The following is a 20,896-nucleotide window of genomic DNA, read 5'->3' as shown; positions in this document are numbered from 1 at the left end:
CTCCAGCCTTCTGACGTGCTGACACTTTGAGTACAGATTTACAAGGCAGTGATCTCATCTCAGGGTATTACCTCCTCAGTTAAGCCAAGATCAATAAATTTTTACTGACAATGTGAAGTTAGATTTTTATTCCACGTTATGTTTGACACTATCATCTAACAGTCCATGCAATTAAGAATTTTCTACAACAGAATGGCAAATGAGAATTTATTATGTCTATATTGTAACATATAAAAATGCAGCTATGTAATGAAGCTGGCCTAGTGTCTAATTGCAAATTCTGCTTGTTGCCAACTATGGTCTTTTACTTGAAAAAAATACAAGTGTGTGTGTGTGTCTAAATGTAAAGCAGAATAGTTTTCACTACAGAAGAACTGTTTGTTCAGTCTGAATGTAAATGGACTGAACACAGCTTACAGTCAGTTTGGAACTGAGTGAAAAAGCAACTTTTAATCAAAAAGTCACCTACAGCAGCATCACAGCCTGGCTGGTTGGCAGCAGAGTGCTTAGGAGATGACAGGAGAGTGTTTTTCCCATTTCCTGTAGTCAGGGTAGCTGGAGTGCTAGATGCAGTCTTGTTGCAAACATCTCCCATAAAGGATTAAAAGACTCAAACAATGCCACAACTTCTCAAGATACTGTTTCTACCTTTCACTGCATTCTCCAAAGTAAAAGTAAGTAGAAAACTGTCACCAAAAAAAGTACAATGAACGTGGATTATATTGTTACAGACAGATGTATCCAATTTTATTTGTTGAGTAAGATTTTTTTTTTCAAGTCAAAACAGAAGGTATGAGTTAAGCCTGGAGGCCCAGGAATATTCAAGGAGTACAGTACAGATGAACTGATAGTTTACCTTTGGTTGTTACCATTTGACTTTCTGAAAAGAATACTGCTTTGTTCCATAATAAAGTTAGACTAGTTCAAGTACAGTTGCAAGCTATAGCACTTGTTTCTTGAGCTTGTGTTATAGGCAGGTTGCAGCAAACAGCATGTCTTGTAACTTGGTCCACAGTTAGCTTCTGCTCTCAGGCACTGATTGGTTTTGCAGGCACACAGAACTTGGGAGGAGTGAGTGGCTAGCTTCTGACTCCTTTGTAGATGCTTCTGTAGTGGTAAAATGTGTTTCTAAAGAAAAAATAAACAGTTTGGGTGTATAATTAGTAGCTTCTATGAATTGTATATGCACTGATAGATTGTAGCTGAAACTAATGCAGAAATACTTATAAGCATTCCCAAAGACAGTTCCAAACTTTGCCCTTGTGCACTGTGCCAGTTGTTGGATTTTCTTTGGTCTGCTCAGTAACACACACTTCAGTACATGCTGCTTTTTCTTTCTAATCTTTGCTTATTTTCCTTTTACACAGAAAAGGAGTCAGTCCAGATGCTACTTATTGGGGATGGGGGGGTGCAATTCCTATGTTATCAGAGATGCAGTGTTGAATTTTCCTGGATCTGCAGTAGTGATGTTAAAGCCCTTCAGTACCCACCAGAACTGTTAATTTCTCTGGATAATGATCTGGAGCTGAGACAATCCACAGAAAAACAAAGTGTTGCACTAGTTTATACAAAATATTGTCAGCAAGCTACGAACAGCTCTGCTTTAAGACTGCTTATTAGAGACTGGTTTACCAGATCAGAGGACAGATTTGAACTATTCATGTATCACTTAAATATCTAGTAATAAAAAAGCCATGATATACCAAAACAAAAAGAAATTTAGGTTCAAGTGGTGGGAGTGCAGTAGTATGAAAGCAATGACTTCACACATTACAGGCTTAACAAAGCCTATACCACGACTCAGTCTAAACAGAAAAAAAATTAAGATAATCCCAAAGAAAATGTCTCATCTCTAATCTCTACTACCATGTTAGCCTTCACTGATTATAGGGATTTTTGCATGCTTTTCAGAGGTAGTGAATTTTCTGTCTCTCAAAAATACCCTCCAGAACAGGAAGGAAGATCAGTACCAGAAACAAGGATGCACTGCCAGAACAAGGAGGAAGATTACAGACTAGCTGCAGCACTCTTCCATTCAAGAGGTAACAGGAAGGCCTAAATTAATAACAGACATCTGAAAGAATTTAGCTGTTGAAGCAGTAAATTATTTGACCTAACATGACAAGGAACATGTTTCAAGGAAGCTTTGAACAGTTTTTTTTTCTTTTTCAGAAGTATAGAGCAAGTCTGTATTGGGATGTGAAAATGTTCATCCTTAATAGTCCCATGGCTCTTCTGTTTGTGGGCCATTTGTTTCCAGGTATGTATCCTCTTAAAAATTCCTCAGAGCTAAGTGGTAGCAAAGACATGCAAAAAGAACTTGCACAGACCTAGTAAGTCCACCTGGAACACTACCTAACAGTTAAGAGCTGAACAGTTAGTTAATTCAAATTCCCTTAGGATGTTAGGCATTGTAGAGAGCTGTTCTCTTCCATTTCCAGGTAGGAGTCGTATTAGATCCATGAGAACAGTACTCTTACCTTTGCACTGCCACACAGGTGTGAGCTGAAATGCTGTTGGGAGGGTGCCATGTCAGACACTGGAGGCACACATGTTCAAACTATAGTTGCTGTTCTATTTCCAGAATTGGATCACAAGTGTGGAAAAAATGCAGCTGGATTTAAGGTCTCAGTTTCAGTCCCTCTGAGGGGTTGCCTTGCATTTCTAAGGTCTTGGTCTTCAAATAAGGCGAATATCTATCATGACTCTCACCTCCTGCAATGTCCTGAAGCAGAACAATACCTGAGAGGATGCTTTTTTGACCAAAACCAATAATTAGAGTTTACTAGTCAAAGTATTTCTCAAAGCATTTTCTGATTTGCTAGCTTTTAATTAAAATTTTATAGAATTCAGACTGGAGGAGACCTTTAAGATCAAGTTCAGCTGTTAACCCAGTACTGAAGTCCAACACTAGCAAATCCATGTCCCTAAGCATCATCTACACATCTAAATGCCTTCAGGAAGGGTGACTCCAGCTAATAACTACACAAGAGTGGCCCTAGGCATTAAATGAAGGTACCTCTCAATGAGTAGGTTCTTCCAGGTCAAGAGTTTAGTTTCTTATCAGCTGCAGTTTATCTCCCTGTATTTTAATCTCCCTATCTTTAAATGGCAGCTGAAAAGGACTCTAGTGAGCAGCTAGACCAGCCTCCTGCCTTACACAGGACACCTTTTACCAGCAACATTGCACCACCTGTGGCCATTCTGATCTAGTGTCATCATACTATGCTTTACAGAGGTTTTACAGAAAATTACTAATTAGAATTAGTTATTTAAAACAAGCATACAAAGTATGTGCACCTCAGAGTCAAGAGAATAAATTGAGATCATGATTGCTGCTGGATTTTTTTCATGCTGAATTTGGGTAACTAAATCTATATTTAGCCAACATGCTTTAAAAATACACATAATTCCCACTTTATTCTAGATGTACTGAAATGAAGAGTTGTTTTCTGGTACTGGAGTTTAATGGGTTTGATGGGTTTTCTGTAGATGTTCAAAGTAAAAGGAGTAGAAGCCTGATGGAAGCAGGCTGTAGACTTCAAATGTAGATGTACGTAATCTGCAGAATAGGACATTTCTGGAAGCTGAGTAGGAAATGAGGCTGCAATCCACCTTGTTTCTTGCTGCTGTGCAAGGAGACTAAAAGCCCATAGAACTCACCAATTGCATAGTAGTGAGCATGTGCAAATTTGCACTTAAGGATTCATTTGGAGCATTATCGAGCTCTGCAGGTTTCAGCACCACTCCTGCTGTAGTCAATACTTCTTAGGGCTCCAGCTTCTGCCATCAAAAGGCTTTTATAAAAGTTTCCATTCTTTCTGCTTGCTGAAAAAAAGCTTGATGTAATAAAATGAGCACTGGCTCAAAGAGAAGGGAAATAAATTTTTCATTAGTGAAGGAAGGAAAAAAGTACAGAGGGACAATCTTACAAGTTAATTGCCATGTCTCTTTTTGTAATATGTAATTTTCAAAATTAACTACTCCAAGATAGTTGGAAAGAAGTCTTGTGTGACTTTTAGTTGATAGTGTAGCAATGTTAGTCTTTTACTTTAGGTCAGAGGTGAGGTTCTGAAACAAGTCTTCATTGTTTCTACTAACTGTGCTTTGGCTCACATTACAGAATAATGGGCCATGCTAATTGACATGGGTCCAGAGTCAGTCAGCTCCACTCAGCCATGTTCTTCTATCCAAAAAGTGCACAGCCGCCCAGACCACAGCAGGACTGACCAAGACAATAACAGTCTGTGCTGACCCTGAGGAGAGTTCTTGGCCCTGCCCTCAGGCAGAGCTTTGAGGGCCAAAGCAGGCTTTAAAAGTCATGGCAATATGCCAAATGTTTTCTCAGTCCTGAGCAAGCAGGGGGCTCATATATGAGGCAGGAGGGCATTGCATCAACCATCTTCACCCACTCACCCCCCCATTTTTACTGTTTTTAGTACTGCAGGTTATCCACTCCACAATTCTTGCAGTTGTCCTAATTAGGAAGCCCACATCTTGTTCCTTCATTTAATGTTTGGAGAATAGAAGTTACATCCAGTAATGGCACCGATTCAGTTACTCACTACCTTTATCTCCGAAATGCTTGATCCTGATGGAAAGCAGCCTCTCTCTGAGCATTGTAGTCCAAGTCTGCTTGCTTTTCCTGCTCTTTTCTTGCCTGCTTTTCAGCCTGATGAAGAAAAGGGAATAACAAAGCTTAGTATTTTGTTCTCAACATCATCATCCTGTAGAGCTGAGAGAGGGTAAAAGCTTACAGAAGGTCTGTGGCATCCTTAGCTGAAACTTGGCACTTATCATCCCTCCCCACTTCTCTCCCCTGCCTTATCTCCCCAGAAAGGGTACATTGAATAGCTGAGTGAACATCAGCATTAGCTGCTGCTCTTTGGTGACCTGCCCAGAAGATACAAGAGGACAGCAGTGCATGGTGGAAAAAATCCCCTAATGGCACAGGACAGGATGTGATCTGTTATTGTTGATCTCTTATTACCAGCCCTCACAGTAATCCTCCCTGACTCATATGGGCCAAGTTGACCTGGAAGAGGCTTCTGTTCTACTGCTCCAAGAGGAGACCCATAAACCTCTGAAATGTGTATCATGCATTGTCAAGTTTCCAGGAGTAACCTTCTCATTCCACAAACAAGCCTCCTGTGGCCCATAGATACAGTCACCTCTCCAACATCAGCAGCTCCAGTGCACACAGGTAAAAACCAAACAAAATATGTACGTCACACCTACAGCAATCTTTCTCTCTCACCCCCCCTCTTCTCTTCTGTCCAATAGGTCTAGTACTATGGATTTAGAAGTGTGCTTCTTTCTGAAGGAGCTGACAGTATAAAGTTCTTCTATTTACCATTTGCTGGAGCTGAAATTTCTGTATTTCCATGCTTGCATCACGCTGTCTTTGTTTCTTGGCTTTTTCCATTTCCAAGTAGACGTCATTTTCTGTCATCCACTGATTACGATCCTTCTCATCCTCTTCTTTTTCCTCTCTCTTCTTTTCCTCTTTTAAATTCATCTGTAGTTCACAAAACACACAGGAGTTAACAAGGAGCTGGCCTGCTCAGCTGGAAGTTGTATCTCCATGCAGAAGCAGCCCTGAATCAGCGCTCCGATCAGCACTGTCACTGTGGCTGCCCAGTGCCCAAGCCCAAGGTTTCCAGCAGCCCTGGCAGAGGTGTGCCCGACACAGAAGGGGGAAAGGGAGAGGGGACTCCAGGAAAGGTGGCAGCAGACTTGCTGAAGCCTGCTGATGCTTGGCACCAGAGTCACCAGCTGTGGTCTGGGCCAGGCTCCTCAGCTGGGGTAAGCAGTGCAATTTGCACAAATTACAAATTACAGAGCCTTCCCAGTCTAATTTTTTTGAAGAGAGGATCACCAGATATGCTGCCTGCACCGTTCTAAAGATTTAGTTATAAAATTCTAGATGGTAAATGAAAAGCAACTGGTGAGAACGTGCATGTGCGTCTCACTCCAGGCTCTGCTAGAAACTGGCATTTCCAAACACTATTCCTACGTACAAGTATATGACAGAAAGAGGAACAAGGACAGCCCCCGTTTCTTACCACAGTGACTCTGTTTTCTTCAATGGATTCAAGAGCAGCCTTTTTTTTCATTTCTTTCTCTTTATCTTTTATTTGGTACTCAACTTCTACCTCTGCAGCTCCTCTAGCAAGACGATCATCTTCAATCTTAAATTTCTCATTCATCTGTGCATTTAATTGTTCAAAAGCTTTGTCCTTATGCTCCTCTATCATCCTGCGGGAGAACATGAATTACTCTAACACCCCAGGACATCTGCTCAGATTATGAGAGGCAATTGGTACCTGTTGCTTCTAATAACACCAACAATCCTACCTCCACCCCAACAGCACCAATAACTACTGGAACTGGTAGGCATTTTTTCTGCACTTTCTACTCCAAGTTTTAATTACAGAAAACTTGCTTGCATCAAAGTTCTGATCTCAATGATATAACTACTGAGAACACTGTCACAAAATGAAACTGCAAGTTTGAATCTTATCACTGAAAATTATCCCTGGACTCACCTGTTAGCCTCCGCATATTTTTCTCTTGTCAGATCAGCCATCATTTCTTTTCCTTTAATATAAGCCTTAATCCGATCATCATCTTTGTCTTCTTTTTGTTTCTCTTCAGCTTTAAATATTTTCTGTTCAGCTACATATTCCTGTTTAAATGCAAAACGTTTATTGTCATCTAGAACTAGATTTTGGAAACATGAACTAAAAACAAATTCTAGCAAATACTTCAGGCTAACCAGTAATATGGAGTTCTTTACATCAGTGAAGAAGCTACAGAAGATAGAAACCCAGAGATAAAAGAAAATTTTTATTATCTACTTATCACAAACCACAGCAAAAGTAAAATTAGTATGTGGTTGTGGCTCCGGGCTTATAGCATCTTTATATTCTCTCCTCTACATTCCCAGTGGCTCCAGCTGTACTGTTCCCATCCTGTCTATCATTCATATGGTGCAGACTCTGAAGGGCTTTAACAATAAGTCTGTAGACCATCAAAATAAGGCATTTTGTAATGACTCAGAAATGGCACTTGTACAGCTTGGCAGTATGTATAGCTTTTGTTGCACTTACAAGGTTGAGGGGAAATGGGGGGAAATTTGTGTACTTTGGGTGAGGAGTATGAAAGGAAAAAAAGCAAGTGGAGTTTTAATGGGAATTCTCTCCTTTTACTCCCCCACAAGGTAATGAATCATCACAGTACCTCTACTTCAGTTTCCCTGCTCAAGCAGGTATTGGCAGGGAAACAGAACTCAGGTCATCAAGTTTATAAGATATTGTCATACTCAGGCTATTCCCTCTCCCTAACAAAGAAAAATGGCCTTAAAACAGAGCAAGTACAGGGAACCTAAATGCAGTTCTCAAGTCAAGGACAATCTCCTTGCTGACTCTTGCAGACTTTTCCATTGTAAAACAGCCAAAGCTCAGGTGCCTCATGAAAACTTCCAAGAGGTCTTTCTCAAAAACACAGAGGAAAGACATGGCCTGCAACTGGCAGGGTAGCCATTTGATCCCAGGCTCCTAAAGCTGTCAGCAAAGACCCTGTTACCCACAATGCTGTTTATTTGTGGGCTGAGTCCAACCATCACAGTCAAGGTGAAATATGTATTTTGAACTGTCTGCTTTCCTGCTACTTACATGATGCTGCCTCTGGAATTCAACTTTTTTCTCCTGATCCTTCTCTTTATCTCTCTGAATTTCCAGTTGGTACAATTGGCTTGATTGCTGTATTCGTTCCCCTTCTCTTCTCTTTTCCTGCTTAGCCAGATCTGCTTGATCCTTGTGCTCCTTTATTCTGAATCAGAAAAGGGAAGTGCATAAATGAGCTAGGGGCAGCATGAAGTAATAATTAACAGATTAGATTATGCACATCTGTAGGTACTTTAACAGTAAAAAACCCTGATACTTTGAAGTAAAATATCAGAGATCAAAACCAGAATAAGTTTCTATAAGCTAGCGCCAAATTCTTTGGCCAAAGCTCAGTTCCAGTCTGAGGGCACTAGGGAAGTCAATATTAGCAAAAGTGAACATGAACAGTGTATGGACTCAAATGTTAAATTGAATTTGGTTTGCCTGTTTCATTGTTACCCCACTCCCTGTACAACCTCGGCCTTTTCCAGCACGCAGCAGGCTTCTAAGCAGTGCCACAGCCCTGTACAAGACATGGCCATGATGCCCATGCCAGCTGGAAGTGGGAAGGGTTCTAGCTAGGGAGAAGCAGCAATAGTGGGACCAGCCACTTGCTCTCGGTGCCAGAATTGAGCCAGTCTTGTTGGATGTGTTGGGACAGACATGCAAGAGACGTTTCTGAAGCTGGAGAACAGAATTACAGAGGGTGGGGAAAGGTCAGTCAGACCACGAGGTGAGTATGATCTAAAACCCTCGTTCAAAAGCAGTGAGTCACGGAGCCCCGGGCACGAAACGCGGGTTAGTGCCCAAGAGCCGCCCCTTGCGGCGGGCCGTGCCGCCGGGACCCGCCCGGGCCGGGCCTGCCCCGGTGAGGTTTTAACCCAAAGCCTCTCGCCCCGCTCCCGGGCCCACCGCCGGACTCACTGCGCCAGCTGCTCCTGGGCCACGGCGCGGCGGCTCAGGTAGCGGCCACGCTCCACCTCTGCCTCCCGCCGAATGGCGTCCGGCCCATCGCGGTCCATCGCCGGCCTTCTTCGCCGCCTCGTGCACACGGAACGCCTGCCGAAGGCGAAGCAGGGATCCTCACCGACGGCTCTGTTTCTGGGAAATGGGGGCTCCCTCTCTCGCCCCGCTCAAAGGCGGTGGCCGCGGAAGCGTTCCGGCGCCGAGGCTGGAATGGCGCCTGAGCGGGCGGCGGGCGCTGTGTCGCGATAGACGGAGCGGCACTGCGCCCCGCCCAGCCCCGCCCCGGGGAGCTGCGGCGGGCAGCGGCCGGTCCGTCATACACGGAGGGAGGGGAGGGGAGGGGAGGGGCGGAAGCCATCCCCCAGCCATCCCCCAGCCTTGGAGGCCGGACCCTTCTCCGAAACCTGTTCTCAACATCTCGTTTCCCTGCGGAGCGTCCGTACCCGGTAAGAGGCTGAAATGGCGCCTCCGCCTCTGTCCTTCTGCTCCCGCCGGTTCTCCGGGGCCGGGGCCGTGGCGCTCGGCCGGTCTCCGGGCGCTACCGCGCCTCACAAGAACCTTCGCCCCGCCAGGCCTGCCTGTTGCCAGGGCCCGGAGCCCTTGGCGGCTCTGGGAGCTGGATGAGGAGGTCGGGCCTCCTTCTCCTTCCGGGGATTCACCCCTTGCCTTGCCTGGGAGACTTCTCGAGGAGGTGACTGCTGCCCCCGGCAAGAACAACACCGCCCTTACAGCCAGGTTTGCACAGTGTAGGGAGGTACAGCCAGTTCGGCTTGGCCCTCAGCTCCCTAGAGGTACCGTGCCTCCAGGATGGGCTCGCATCTTCCTCGAAGCCCTGTGCTTTTTCCAGGGCCTGGCTGCTTTCGGCAGATAGGCCAAGAAACTTGAGGACACACCAAAGACCCACGTTCAAAACTAAAATATTGGCAAGAGTCCTTTTTTGGATTTTTTGAAGGACATGTATTATTTTCTGGTCTGGCCAGCAGAGACTGGCAGCTGTGGGGTGCAACAAAGCAAAGTTTCAGGTTTCTTGGGCTTTGCTTCCAGCGGACACCAGGCTAGAGGGATACCCTGTTTAAATGCCAGGGTCCTGGTGGAGGAAGTCATTGGAAGAATCCCTAATTTCCAAGGCAAGGAAATGAAAGAAACCTAAGCTTAAGGAAGGAAATGTATCTGTGGCTTGGATGTTGGTGAGTAAAATTGCTGAGGAATCTGAGAGACAATTTTATATCACATCTATTTACCTATTTAATAGATCACATCTGTTTACAGACTGAATTGCTGTTAGTCTTTTTGAAGGAACAACCCAACTATGTTGTCTCCTGTTGATGTGCTAATTTTGTAGGCCCTATTTACAGCTATTGGGACCTATTTGTCTCTTTGGTGACTTTTTAAGGACTGGAATCAATTTACATTAATATTTTCATGTAATAAAACTGATTTATACCATGACATTTGTTTTTCAGACATAGTTGCAAAATATTAGCAAAACTGCACACCCTAACTGTTCTAACTTTCACATATGTTCTCTTTTTTTTGTCCCCTGTGTCGTAACCTGGGACAGTGAATTTTTAAATCAATGAATATTAAAAATATAACAGAAGTAGTGAGCTTTTGGCTGGAATGGCTTACAGTGACAATTATATAATATGAATTCTTGTCTCAAGTTAAATAAACTAACATTCATGAAATAGGCTGGGGATGTTTGAATATAACCAGTTATGTGGCAATCTTTTATTTTTTCAAGTGGAAGTCTAGATTCATGGTATATATTTGATATAAATAATTTACAGTTAACTCTGCCTGTATGGTTGAAAAACATTTATTTAACTTGAAAATGGCTTCTGCCTTTCCTTGGTGGACAGTTTAAAAAACATTTTTAAACAAAAACATTGCTTCATTTTTTTGTTTCTTGAGCAGCGTTACAGTTACAACAAGGTAACTGGGTCCCAACATAGAATTATATGTTTGGAAACTAGTATTTATTTCTTCTTCTCTCAGAAAAATGGCCTATGTCCAAGTCCTCTTCCATTTTCACATGCTTTGAGAAGAGGATAAAGATGATGTGTCGTCTTGGATTCTGTTTCAATTAATTCCTTTGCATATTTCTGAAACTCTTGCTCTTTATAAATTGCAATAGCCTCTCTCTGAGCATTGTAGTCCAAGTCTGCTTGCTTTTCCTGCTCTTTTCTTGCCTGCTTTTCAGCCTGATGAAGAAAAGGGAATAACAAAGCTTAGTATTTTGTTCTCAACATCATCATCCTGTAGAGCTGAGAGAGGGTAAAAGCTTACAGAAGGTCTGTGGCATCTTTAGCTGAAACTTGGCACTTATCATCCCTCCCCACTTCTCTCCCCTGCCTTATCTCCCCAGAAAGGGTACATTGAATAGCTGAGTGAACATCAGCATTAGCTGCTGCTCTTTGGTGACCTGCCCAGAAGATACAAGAGGACAGCAGTGCATGGTGGAAAAAATCCCCTAATGGCACAGGACAGGATGTGACCTGTCCTTGCAAACCAGCCTTGATTTGCAGCTCTGAGGAGGCTGGTCTCCAACACCAGCATATGCCGAGCACACGTGATTAAAAACAACCCAACAAACAATAAAATCCAAACAAAGCAGCAAACTTCTTCTCTTTCTCTTAGCAGGAGCTAGTGTATTGGTTTAGGTGCAAGCTTCTTTCTAAAGCTTTCTATTTACCATTTGCTGGAGGTGAATTTTCTGTACTTCTCTGTTTGCCTCATCTCGTCCATGTTTTTTTTTGTTTTCCATTTCCAGGTGGATGTGGGCTTCTTCCATTAACCTATCACGTTCTTTTTCAGCCTCTTCTTTCTCCTGTCTCTCCTTTTCCTCTTTCAACTTCATCTGTAGTTCACAAAACACACAGGAGTTAACAAGGAGCTGGCCTGCTTAGCTGAAAGTTGTATCTCCATGCAGAAGCAGCCCTGAATCAGCGCTCCGATCAGCACTGTCACTGTGGCTGCCCAGTGCCCAAGCCCAGGGTTTCCAGCAGCCCTGGCAGAGGTGTGCCCGACACAGAAGGGGGAAAGGGAGAGGGGACTCCAGGAAAGGTGGCAGCAGACTTGCTGAAGCCTGCTGATGCTTGGCACCAGAGTCACCAGCTGTGGTCTGGGCCAGGCTCCTCAGCTGGGGTAAGCAGAAGTAAGATCAGCCCAAATTTCTTACCTCAGTGGCTCTGTGTTCAGCAATAGATTCTAGGGCAGCCTTTTGTTTTGCTTCTTTCTCTTTGCGTTTTTTTTCTTCTTCAGCTTCTATTCTTGCAGCATCTCTAGCCAGTCGACCATCTTCCTTCCTTAATGCCTCACTCATTTGTTCAGCTAATTGACTGATGATTTTGTCCCGTTGTTCCTGTACTTGTCTGCAGAAGAACATGACCTTCCATAACATACCAGGGCACCACATCTGGGTCTACCTGAAGCTACCAAACTCAGCAATTCTGGCTCCAGAGTTCTCTCCTCTTGAACACACAGGCTGGCCCACTCACCCAACTCGTGATCTCCTCCTGTTCCTCCTGTTTGGTTTATTTTTATATTATCTGCTTTAGCAAATAAATGTTCCCAGTGTTCTTGTATCACTAGTTTCTTTTGCAGTAATGAGCTGCATCACTCAGTAAGGATTCCAGCAGGCATCTTGCCAGCAGGAGGGGAATGTTGGCCAGAAGCAGGAAGGGAAGAAAACTCTTAGATTGACTCAGTGGTATCATCACATGGTACCCTTAATGTTAAACTGATAAAATATCTCCCCTTAAGAAAATGACGTTGTTAATTAATATTTGGGCCTTGTTGAGAAGTCAAATAATTTTTCTTGAGCTGATTCAGAGAAATATAGCTTATACCCAAAAATATTTTCATCAAGGATCTTAATTGTCTTAATTGTTGAGGAGGTGGAGATTTGGCAGGCCATATGAAAATCACTCTTCACAATACACTGGTGCAAAGCTTTGCACTTTCATAAGCCTCTGTACTTTAAAAGGTGAGATTGCTCCCTGATATTCTTACTAAGGAACCTGTGAAAAAATTTCCTTTTTCTCCTGAATTCCCTGTTCTCCCTATGAGTAGAAGTGTTAGAATAACTGTTGATTGTGTTACATCATTAGTCTAAATGATCTGAAAACAACTACAGTATAATTTTTAGATCATTTATGATTTGTACTCTAGCATTGCACCTACCTACGCATTTCAGCTTCTTTCTTTTTTCTCATCTGGGCAATAATTTCCTTTGCTTTGAAATGAGCTTTGATCCGCTCATCTTCTTCCATTTGGTTTTGTTCCTCTATTGCTTTGATTATTTTCTGGTCATTTAGATACGCCTGTATGGGCGAAATGGTCCTGATGTAACAGATGATGTTTGGGATATCTGCACCTGGGGTAGCAGCTTACAGGAATCACTCCCTGTTCCCCCTCCTCAAGTTTCGTTCAAAAACAGAAGAGAGAAAAGGGATCCTCAGGAAAGGAGAGAGAAGACAAGAAAGGAATACTTCCACTTACTTCTGCCTCCCTATTCCAACATGCATCAAGAGGAGGCAGTCAATGTGAGGGTGGGGAATGGAATTGAGCATCAAACAGGTTGAGCATCAAACAGCTGCTTCTCTGGTGCATCACACAAACAAATTGCTGTGCGATGCAGAGAGTGTTGTCCATGCTCCCACTGACACACATGGGCAGGGGGATGGTCCAACCACCACCCACACAGATCATTCTGCTCCTGGCCCCACCTCATCCAAAACTACCCCTGTCTAAGAGCTTAATCCAAAGCACAACAGAGTTTTCTATACTTTTATGTAAAAAACCAACTGTCCTTTGCATGCTGGCCAGAACTGCTCTGAGGCAGTTCTTGTTTGTACCTTAGTAGCATGCCTTTAAAGATGAAATGAGATGGCAGCAAGTCTTGACTAAATCCCTAAACCTCTGCAATCATAAATATCAAATCAAATTAAAAAGACACATTCAGTGTCTGTCTGTTTCCTCTTTCTAACAAAGAAAAATGGGCTTAAAACGGCAGGAATGCGAAACTTAAATCCAGTTCTCAAGTCAAGGAGATATTCCTTGAGGTCTACAGCCAAATCTTTAAGTAGATTTGTTAAATCAATAGACCAGTTAAAGCATCTTCAGACAACAGAAGGGAGGGGCCTCCAAGAGGTCTTTCTCAAAAGCACAGAGGAAAGACATGGCCTGCAACTGGCAAGGTAGCCATTTGATCCTAGACTCCTAAAGCTGTCAGCAAAGACCCTGTTGCCAGTAGATCCCTTTATTTGTGGGCTGAGTCCAACCATCACAGCCAAGGTGAAATGCACATTTTGAACTGTCTGCTTTCCTGCTACTTACATGATACAGCTTCCGGCGTGCAAGTTTTTCCTCGTGTTCCTTTTCTTTTTGTCTCTGAATTTCCAGTTGGTACAGTTGGACTGATCTCTGTAATTCTTCCTCTTCTCTTTTTTTTTCCTCTTTGGCCAGATCTGCCAGATGCTCATGCTCCTTTATTCTGAATCAGACAAAGGTGAATAAAGTGTCTAGGAACTGCGTGAAGTAATGAACTGCACGACCATAGGTACCTTACAGTGAAGAATGTGATACTCTGAGTTGAAGGTAGGTAGAATATCAGAGGTGAATAACAGCATGATTGTTTGTAATGGTAACCCTGGTCAGAAATGAGCTACATGGCATGCTCACAGTTTGCAGTGTCATGGTTTTAGCTGGATGACTCATTAGCACCACTGCACTGGTAATGCTCTGGCCTCTATCTGCAGCATCCTTGGAGAAAAAGATTTCCCCAGTATGACCCACCATACCTGTGTTTCTTCTGGGCACGTGGGCAGCAGTTTAAACTGGTAATGTTCTGCACTAAGTTCTGCAAGGATCTATGTGTTGTGCCTGGAATATGTAAGACCAGACTTAGAACCCTTTCTCTGCCTTGGGAAATTCGATTCCTTTTATCAGATCTCCAGGGCCAGTCCTATAAATACCACTGGGGACCACTCCATAAGATTTACAGAAAACCTGAGAGAAGGATTAGAAATTACAGTAATGCCTTCTCTTGTTGTGCAATCTGGAAGCTCATTATGGGTAAATGGAAAATCTAATTTAAACTTTTCCTTGTCTGAAACAAAAACTGAGTAAAGTACACTTAAATTTCATTAGCAACATTTGAACAGTGATTTGACTAAAACCTGCTGATGCTTCCAAGAGGCAATTTTGCATATAGACTATTGGCAACTAAAAATGCATATAGCTTTTCCCTTTTGGGCACAATCTTCTGTGATCTTCTTTTAAAATAATGGCATTTGTGAAACTATTAGCAAGTTTTTGTTAAAACCTCATAGAATGTATTTTGAGAAGAGTTTAAGTAAATAATGAAGTTTTAATGATTACTTACTGTTGTAACTGATCTTTGCATAGTGCCTGTTTATTCATATAATGCTGATGTGCTTTTTCTTGCTCACTGAGAATGTATTCTTTAAATCGACGTTGCTCTTCTTCATAGTCCTTCTTTTTGGTATCAACTAATCTTGACTTTAGAAATTCAACTTGAGCATCTCTTTCGTTTAGGACCTTAGCAAGTAGAAGTGCACTCTGCAAGAGAACATTTAAAGTCATTTTTATGTTCAGAAGTCTTTAGAGACATTCAGTACAATTTCAATGTAAAATATAAGTGTTGTCAACAGACATGGAACTGTCTCATTCTGTCGTCCTGATAAAATAGGTAGGTTTTTGCACGATCAATAACCTCCTTCCGTTTTGCTGCTTGGAACTTTGCTTCTTCCAAATCAAGTAACTTTCTTTCTTCCTCTTCCTTTTCTTCACGTAATTTTTTGGCTTGAAGTTTCTGTTTTATCAGGTTCTACAGCACAGACAAAATTAAAAATCACACTTAAATTTTGGATTGTTTTTTTACTTTACATTTTAGCATTAAGTAAAAAAATACAAATGTTTAAGTTAGATGTTAAACATATTTAAATGGTATTTAGCTGAAATACATATTCAAAAGCAAATGTTAAACAAAGGGAGTATAGCTAGAAATGTTACTATGTGTGGTTTTGTATATACAAAAGCAACTTGTTTACAAATGTATCTTGTACTTACCAGAGTGGCATTGCGTGCGTCTTCTTTTCCAGCATCTTTGGAGTCCAAGTCTACCTCTTCCTGTTCTTTTTTCTCATCAGTGTATGGTGCTTTTCTAATGCAACCCTGAATCCTTTCCCATTGTGCTTTTGGCAATACAATGACCTGGCGAAGATCTCTTTCTTTTCGAAGGAAAAACTCATCTAGAACATCCTTTTCTTTCCAATGATGTGCTGTGCAGAGGGAGCATAAAATACGAAGGTTACTTGATACCAGAAAATCCAATAGTCAAATGTGTATCAGAATTTGAATGCTGACCTGGTAACAATACTAAGTTATCCTTAGTGTTACTTAGTCCCCCATCCCAAACGCCAGAGCTAAGACAGGGTGTCTATATCTGTAGTCTGCCTAAGAGCAGTGCATGTACTTGGATGGGCACTGACTACCTCGACTGTTTGTAAGTGCCCTTGCCTGTTTGTGTGCATGTGTGGGCTTGGCTTGTAGTAGCACACTTCCCAGGCAGTACTTGGGCATGATTCTTAGAACAGCAGGGAGCACAGACCATTCCCAATATGAAAAGAGGAATATTGGTAAAGCCATTCTGCTGGCTGGATGAGGCAGCAGTTTGAGCACAGACTCTGCCTTGCTTCCATGTCCTGCATACTCATCATATTTACTGCAATAGTTCTGTCATAGAAGTTTTTGATTTGTTGGCAAGACTAGGATTTCTTGCATTAGGCTCACATACACGTGTGAAGGTGTAAATGCAGCTTTTCTAGTTGATGTCTAGGTTTTGTGAAATGCTCTTTCAAGTGTCACCACCCGTTTTGAAGGGAGTGGCACTCTGTACAGGGTGATGTTCTGTAGAAATTGTGTGATTTGCAGCAGACTGACAGGCCATATATGAAAGGTAAGGAGGCTTTCTCTTGGAGTGACTCCGGTGTCAAACTCTGTTTTCCAGATGCCGTTGCTGATCAGTCTCCCGGCAGGCATCGGACCTGATCCTCTCCCTCTGTCCTAGGTGGAGACAGCCGCAGCAGAAGTAAAGGCGCACCGATGCGCCCCGCAGGCAGGACTCTGCCAGCCCCTCGTTCCTCCCCAGCCGCTGCCCCTGGAGGTTACTGGACCTGCGCTGCGTTCAGGTCAGTTCTCTCCACTGCGTTCCTAGGGAGGAACAGCCCCTCTTGCCGTCTGCAGCCGGGGGAGCTTTGGGGAAGTCCCGCTGGGCACCCCTGCAGCCTCCCGGAGCCGTGCGGCCGCGGGCTCGGCCCTGCCCTCCCGCCGGGTCCCGCTGTCCGCGGGGCAGTCCCACTCACGGGCGCCGCGCCGCCGCCGCCGCCCCGCCGCTGCCGCCGCCATCTTTCCGGGCCGCGGCGCCGTTGCCGGGCGACCGGCGGCGCGCGGTCACGTGACGGCGCGCGGGGCGGGGCCCGTTCCCCTCACGGGCCGGGCCGCGGCACCGAGCGCTGCCCCCGCGGCTGCGGCCCCGGCCAGGCCGCTCTGCCGAGTGCCCGGGGCGGGGCCGGCGCGTTCCGTCTGTTCGAACAGACGGTGATCGTTTCCTTTTGAAACACCTGTTGAGGCGTTTTGCCAGGAGAATCCCTGGTCGGTTGCATTGGCGAGTGCTGATGGAGAAATTAGTGTCTGCTCAAACGGATGGTATGTCAGTACAGGAAGATTGGTGCTGTGTTAGCAAGTGTTAGTAAGTATGAGTTAGATACTATCACAGTTACTATTTTAAACAGAAGTTGGACACTGAACTTTGACATTTACAAATTGCATTTTTAGCTACAGCACAACTTCCCATCACGGTAGTGGCCATAAATAGTTTATTTTGTTCCGATATTTTCTTCCAGATTTTTTCTCTTCTGTGTACAAGGTCAGGGTAGAAATATAGTATTTCTGTTTATATAAGTAATTTTCTTTTTTGTTTGTTTTGGAAACTTATTTTCTCACAGCTATGAAATTTCTGTTGGTTTTTGATTTTGACCATACAATCATAGATGAAAATAGTGACACCTGGATTGTGAAATGTGCTCCTGAAAGAAAACTTCCTAATGGATTAAGAAACTCTTACCAGCCGGGACATTGGACAGAATATATGGGCAGAGTCTTTGTCTACTTGGGAGACAATGGTGTCAAAGAAGATGAGATGAAAAGAACTATGACAACAATTCCTTTCACTGCAGGAATGATAGATCTTCTGGGATTTATTGGCGAGAACAAGGAGATGTTTGATTGTATAATTGTTTCAGATTCTAATACAGTATTTATTGACTGGATTTTGAAAGCTGCTGACTTCCATAAAGTGTTTGATGAAGTGTTTACAAACCCTGCAGCATTCAGCAGTACTGGCTATCTTACTGTACAGCACTTCCATGCTCACCATTGTACAAAGTGCCCTAAAAACCTTTGCAAAAGGAAAGTTTTAAAAGAATTTCTAGATAAACAGTTGGAGAGAGGAGTGAGTTATACACAAATTATATATATAGGTGACGGTGGGAATGACTTATGTCCAGTAATGTTTTTGAAGAGGGATGATATTGCTATGCCCAGGCAGGGGTACACCTTGGAGAAAAGGATTTCTCAACTGGCCCAAAGTCTCAGTCCTGTACAGTGTTCTATTCTGGTTTGGTCATCTGCAATCGACATTATGTCTTACCTGAAATCACTTATAAAGGAATGATTCAAATGATAAAAGGAAACTGATGCAATTACATTTTAGCTTATTGGGAGAGAAAAACTACATGTGTATAAAAGCTCAAAATTGTATAATTGGATTATTATCCGAAATTATGGGGTTTTTAACCACAACATAAAACTGTTTGTGTTCAATCCTGGTGATAATGGGAAAGTGCAGTAAAAAAGGCCTTCTAACACAGTACAGATTCCAATATAAGTGGAGATGGGGTGTTGGGACAGGACTTGTCATTAGTTTTTGGCTATTCCCTCCCCTCCAACCCTTTACAAATACATAGCTGATATATACTTGCAATCCCACACACTTAGGGGAAGGAGTAGGATTCCTGTTGAAAAGAATGAAATTCTTTATTAGAAAACAATAGGTGCCAGGAGCATGGTTCTAGAGCTGTTGGCTTTTATACTTCTCTGATCTCATGGCAAATTATTGGCTTGTAATCTTGTTTAATCCAAAGATGCATTTATATTTTCAATCAATTATTTTACCAAGCAAAATTACTTTTTAATACTTTGTATTATCTTGTATTGTAAAGACAATAAAAGTTGCTGTCACTGACAAATGCAACACAACTAATTTGTGTCATGTATTCTGCTGGTCTGTGTTTATCAGGCCTGGAGAGAGCAGACACAAGTGTAGGTGTCAGCCTTTGGCTGGTCAGACCCTTTTTCCTCTGGAAAGCTGTAAGGATGTTGCTTTGTTGTTTAAAGAAAAGTCTTTCTCCCATTCTGCCTACTGCCCTGACAGTGCTGCTGCCTCTGTACAGAGCTGGCACTGCTCTGATCTTCCATGCTGGCAGCTCAGAGTCAGCCAGAACCTTTTTTCCTCCTTGGTTGCTGCTGCAGTGCACAGGCTCACAGAATGGAACATACATATACAGTATACACTGATCTTACCTATTCATTCTCATTTCTATCCATACCACAATCTCTTACAGTCTGGAAGGAAGCATCAATATCCATTTTAACTTTTAAACAGATTGTTCTGTCTAAGTAGTTCTAAAGAATTGTTTGTGACCATGCAGTCTTTCTCTTTACCACTGACAGTGAGATGAACCCCAAGTGTTGGTGCATATAAAGATACTAAAAGTAAGTCTCATTAAACTTAAATAATGTGTTTTCCTGCCAAATGTTTTCATTCTTATATCTCAGAAAAGGTTCAAAATGCTGATGTAGTCTGCTATTAAACTGAGGTCATATTTAGCTTAAGTGCTTTAATAACTCAGAGATTAGGCCGACTTTCACAGTACCTCAGTTGCAAATGTCTGAGGAGTAGCTCAGCAGCCTGCAGTTGCTGTATCTGTATTCTTTTGTTTTCTGTGCAATGTTATTCTCATTTTCTTATCAACATTTCATGATGTCACTACCTTCTTTTTCCTTAATTGAAGATTTTTGAGTGGTCTTGCCTGTTTTCAGGCTGCTGGTTTACATAAATTTCCCTTGTGCACTTCTTTCCTTGCCTCACCTATTTTACTGTATTGTAGAAGGTTGCTTTGAACACTCTGTTGCCTAAGATGTCCAAAGTAATATACTTCAGTTCTCAGGAGCCTGGCGTTATTGATGGATATTTGGTAAGTGTCTGAGATGTTCATATTTGGGATCTTGGCCTATTGTTTTACTCAAGGGCACAAAGACATCTAAGGACTGGTGGGTCTCAGGCTGTGGCAGGTTTAAGTTGTCTGGTTTACAGGTCATACAGAAGAATGGTAATGGCTGTTGCAAAAGGCAGTTTCATGTATTACTTGGGCTTTTAAGTTGTTGCCATTGTTTGACCCCAGCTGGCAACTTAAATAGAGCAGCTTGTGCACTCCAATCCCTCACTGAGTGAGGAGGAGAATTGGGGAAAAAAATTAAACCTCATGAGTTGAGATGAGAACAATTTAATAATTGAAACAAAATAAAATATAGTAGTACTGAATCACTATAATTGTACTGAAAAGTAGAGAGAAAGGAATGATGTCCAGGAGAAACAAGTGTTGTATAATACACTGCTCCCCACCCTGTGATGGATGCCCAGCCCACCCCTGAGCACTGATGGGCCCCTCCCAGCTGACTCCCCCAGTTTCTGTGCTGGGAGTGCCCTCCATGCTGTGGAATATCCCTTTGGCCTGGCCATGCTCCCCCAGCTCCTTGTGCAGCTTCTCACTGACAGGGCATGGGAAACTGAAAAGTCCTTGACTGTGGGTAAGCACCACTTAGCAACAACCAAAACAACAGAGTGTTATCAACATGATTGCCATGGTAAATCCAAAACAGCACTAACCAGCGATTAAGAAGGAAATTAACTCTATCCCAGCCAAAACCAGGATAGCTGTGTGTTTCCTTAATTCTAGATGTGCTGCTGAGTTTTCCAAATTCTCTGTTGGTCTCGTCTTTGTTTTTCAGAACTTAGTTATGGAATAGCTTGCTTTCAGTTTGTCCACAGATCTTGGTTACAGCTTGCTTAAGAACAAACAAAAAGTAGTATATCAGTGATTACTCAGCTTTTTCTT

The 20,896-nt window shown here is 42.8% G+C and overlaps 4 protein-coding genes across 6 annotated transcripts in view; 2 read left to right on the top strand and 2 right to left on the bottom strand.

The window, feature by feature from the left end:
* Positions 1-717: 717 nt before the first annotated feature.
* LOC128938237 (cilia- and flagella- associated protein 210-like) lies at positions 718-8,899 on the bottom strand. 3 transcript variants are annotated; one of them, XR_008483127.1, is made up of 8 exons: positions 8,592-8,899; positions 7,677-7,833; positions 6,549-6,688; positions 6,066-6,258; positions 5,354-5,518; positions 4,569-4,672; positions 3,664-3,828; positions 718-1,128 (listed from the first exon to the last, which is right to left on the bottom strand). XR_008483127.1 is itself a non-coding variant. In XM_054278381.1 (7 exons), the coding sequence occupies exons 1-6, from the start codon at positions 8,687-8,689 to the stop codon at positions 4,571-4,573; spliced, it is 855 nt and encodes a 284-aa protein (XP_054134356.1). In that variant the 5' UTR covers positions 8,690-8,899; the 3' UTR covers positions 718-1,128; positions 4,569-4,570. The 3 variants fall into 3 exon arrangements, 1 of the variants encoding a protein (XP_054134356.1); XR_008483126.1 differs by having other exon boundaries at positions 3,664-4,672; XM_054278381.1 differs by lacking the exon at positions 3,664-3,828.
* Positions 8,900-10,449: 1,550 nt separating this feature from the next.
* On the bottom strand, positions 10,450-17,066 carry CFAP210 (cilia and flagella associated protein 210). The gene is made up of 9 exons (XM_054278391.1): positions 17,024-17,066; positions 15,729-15,940; positions 15,313-15,486; positions 15,022-15,218; positions 13,974-14,130; positions 12,819-12,958; positions 11,815-12,007; positions 11,329-11,493; positions 10,450-10,837 (listed from the first exon to the last, which is right to left on the bottom strand). Exons 1-9 carry the CDS (start codon positions 17,064-17,066, stop codon positions 10,628-10,630), a joined length of 1,491 nt encoding a protein of 496 aa, XP_054134366.1. The 3' UTR covers positions 10,450-10,627.
* Positions 16,769-20,896, top strand: part of SSB (small RNA binding exonuclease protection factor La) — a 21,973-nt gene continuing 17,845 nt past the window's right edge. Inside the window, exon 1 of the mRNA XM_054278483.1 lies at positions 16,769-16,849. The gene's annotated coding sequence lies outside the window, so the exon portion shown is untranslated. The remainder of the gene's footprint in view (positions 16,850-20,896) is intronic.
* Positions 16,770-20,484, top strand: PHOSPHO2 (phosphatase, orphan 2). The gene is made up of 2 exons (XM_054278488.1): positions 16,770-16,849; positions 17,666-20,484. Exon 2 carries the CDS (start codon positions 17,668-17,670, stop codon positions 18,391-18,393), a length of 726 nt encoding a protein of 241 aa, XP_054134463.1. The 5' UTR covers positions 16,770-16,849; positions 17,666-17,667; the 3' UTR covers positions 18,394-20,484.

This window comes from Melozone crissalis, unplaced genomic scaffold (assembly GCF_028551555.1).
Source record: "Melozone crissalis strain CALT ecotype California unplaced genomic scaffold, PUWL_Pcris_2 ptg000023l_1, whole genome shotgun sequence".
Lineage (NCBI taxonomy): Eukaryota > Metazoa > Chordata > Aves > Passeriformes > Passerellidae > Melozone > Melozone crissalis.
This window is presented reverse-complemented; position numbering and strand designations above follow the sequence as displayed.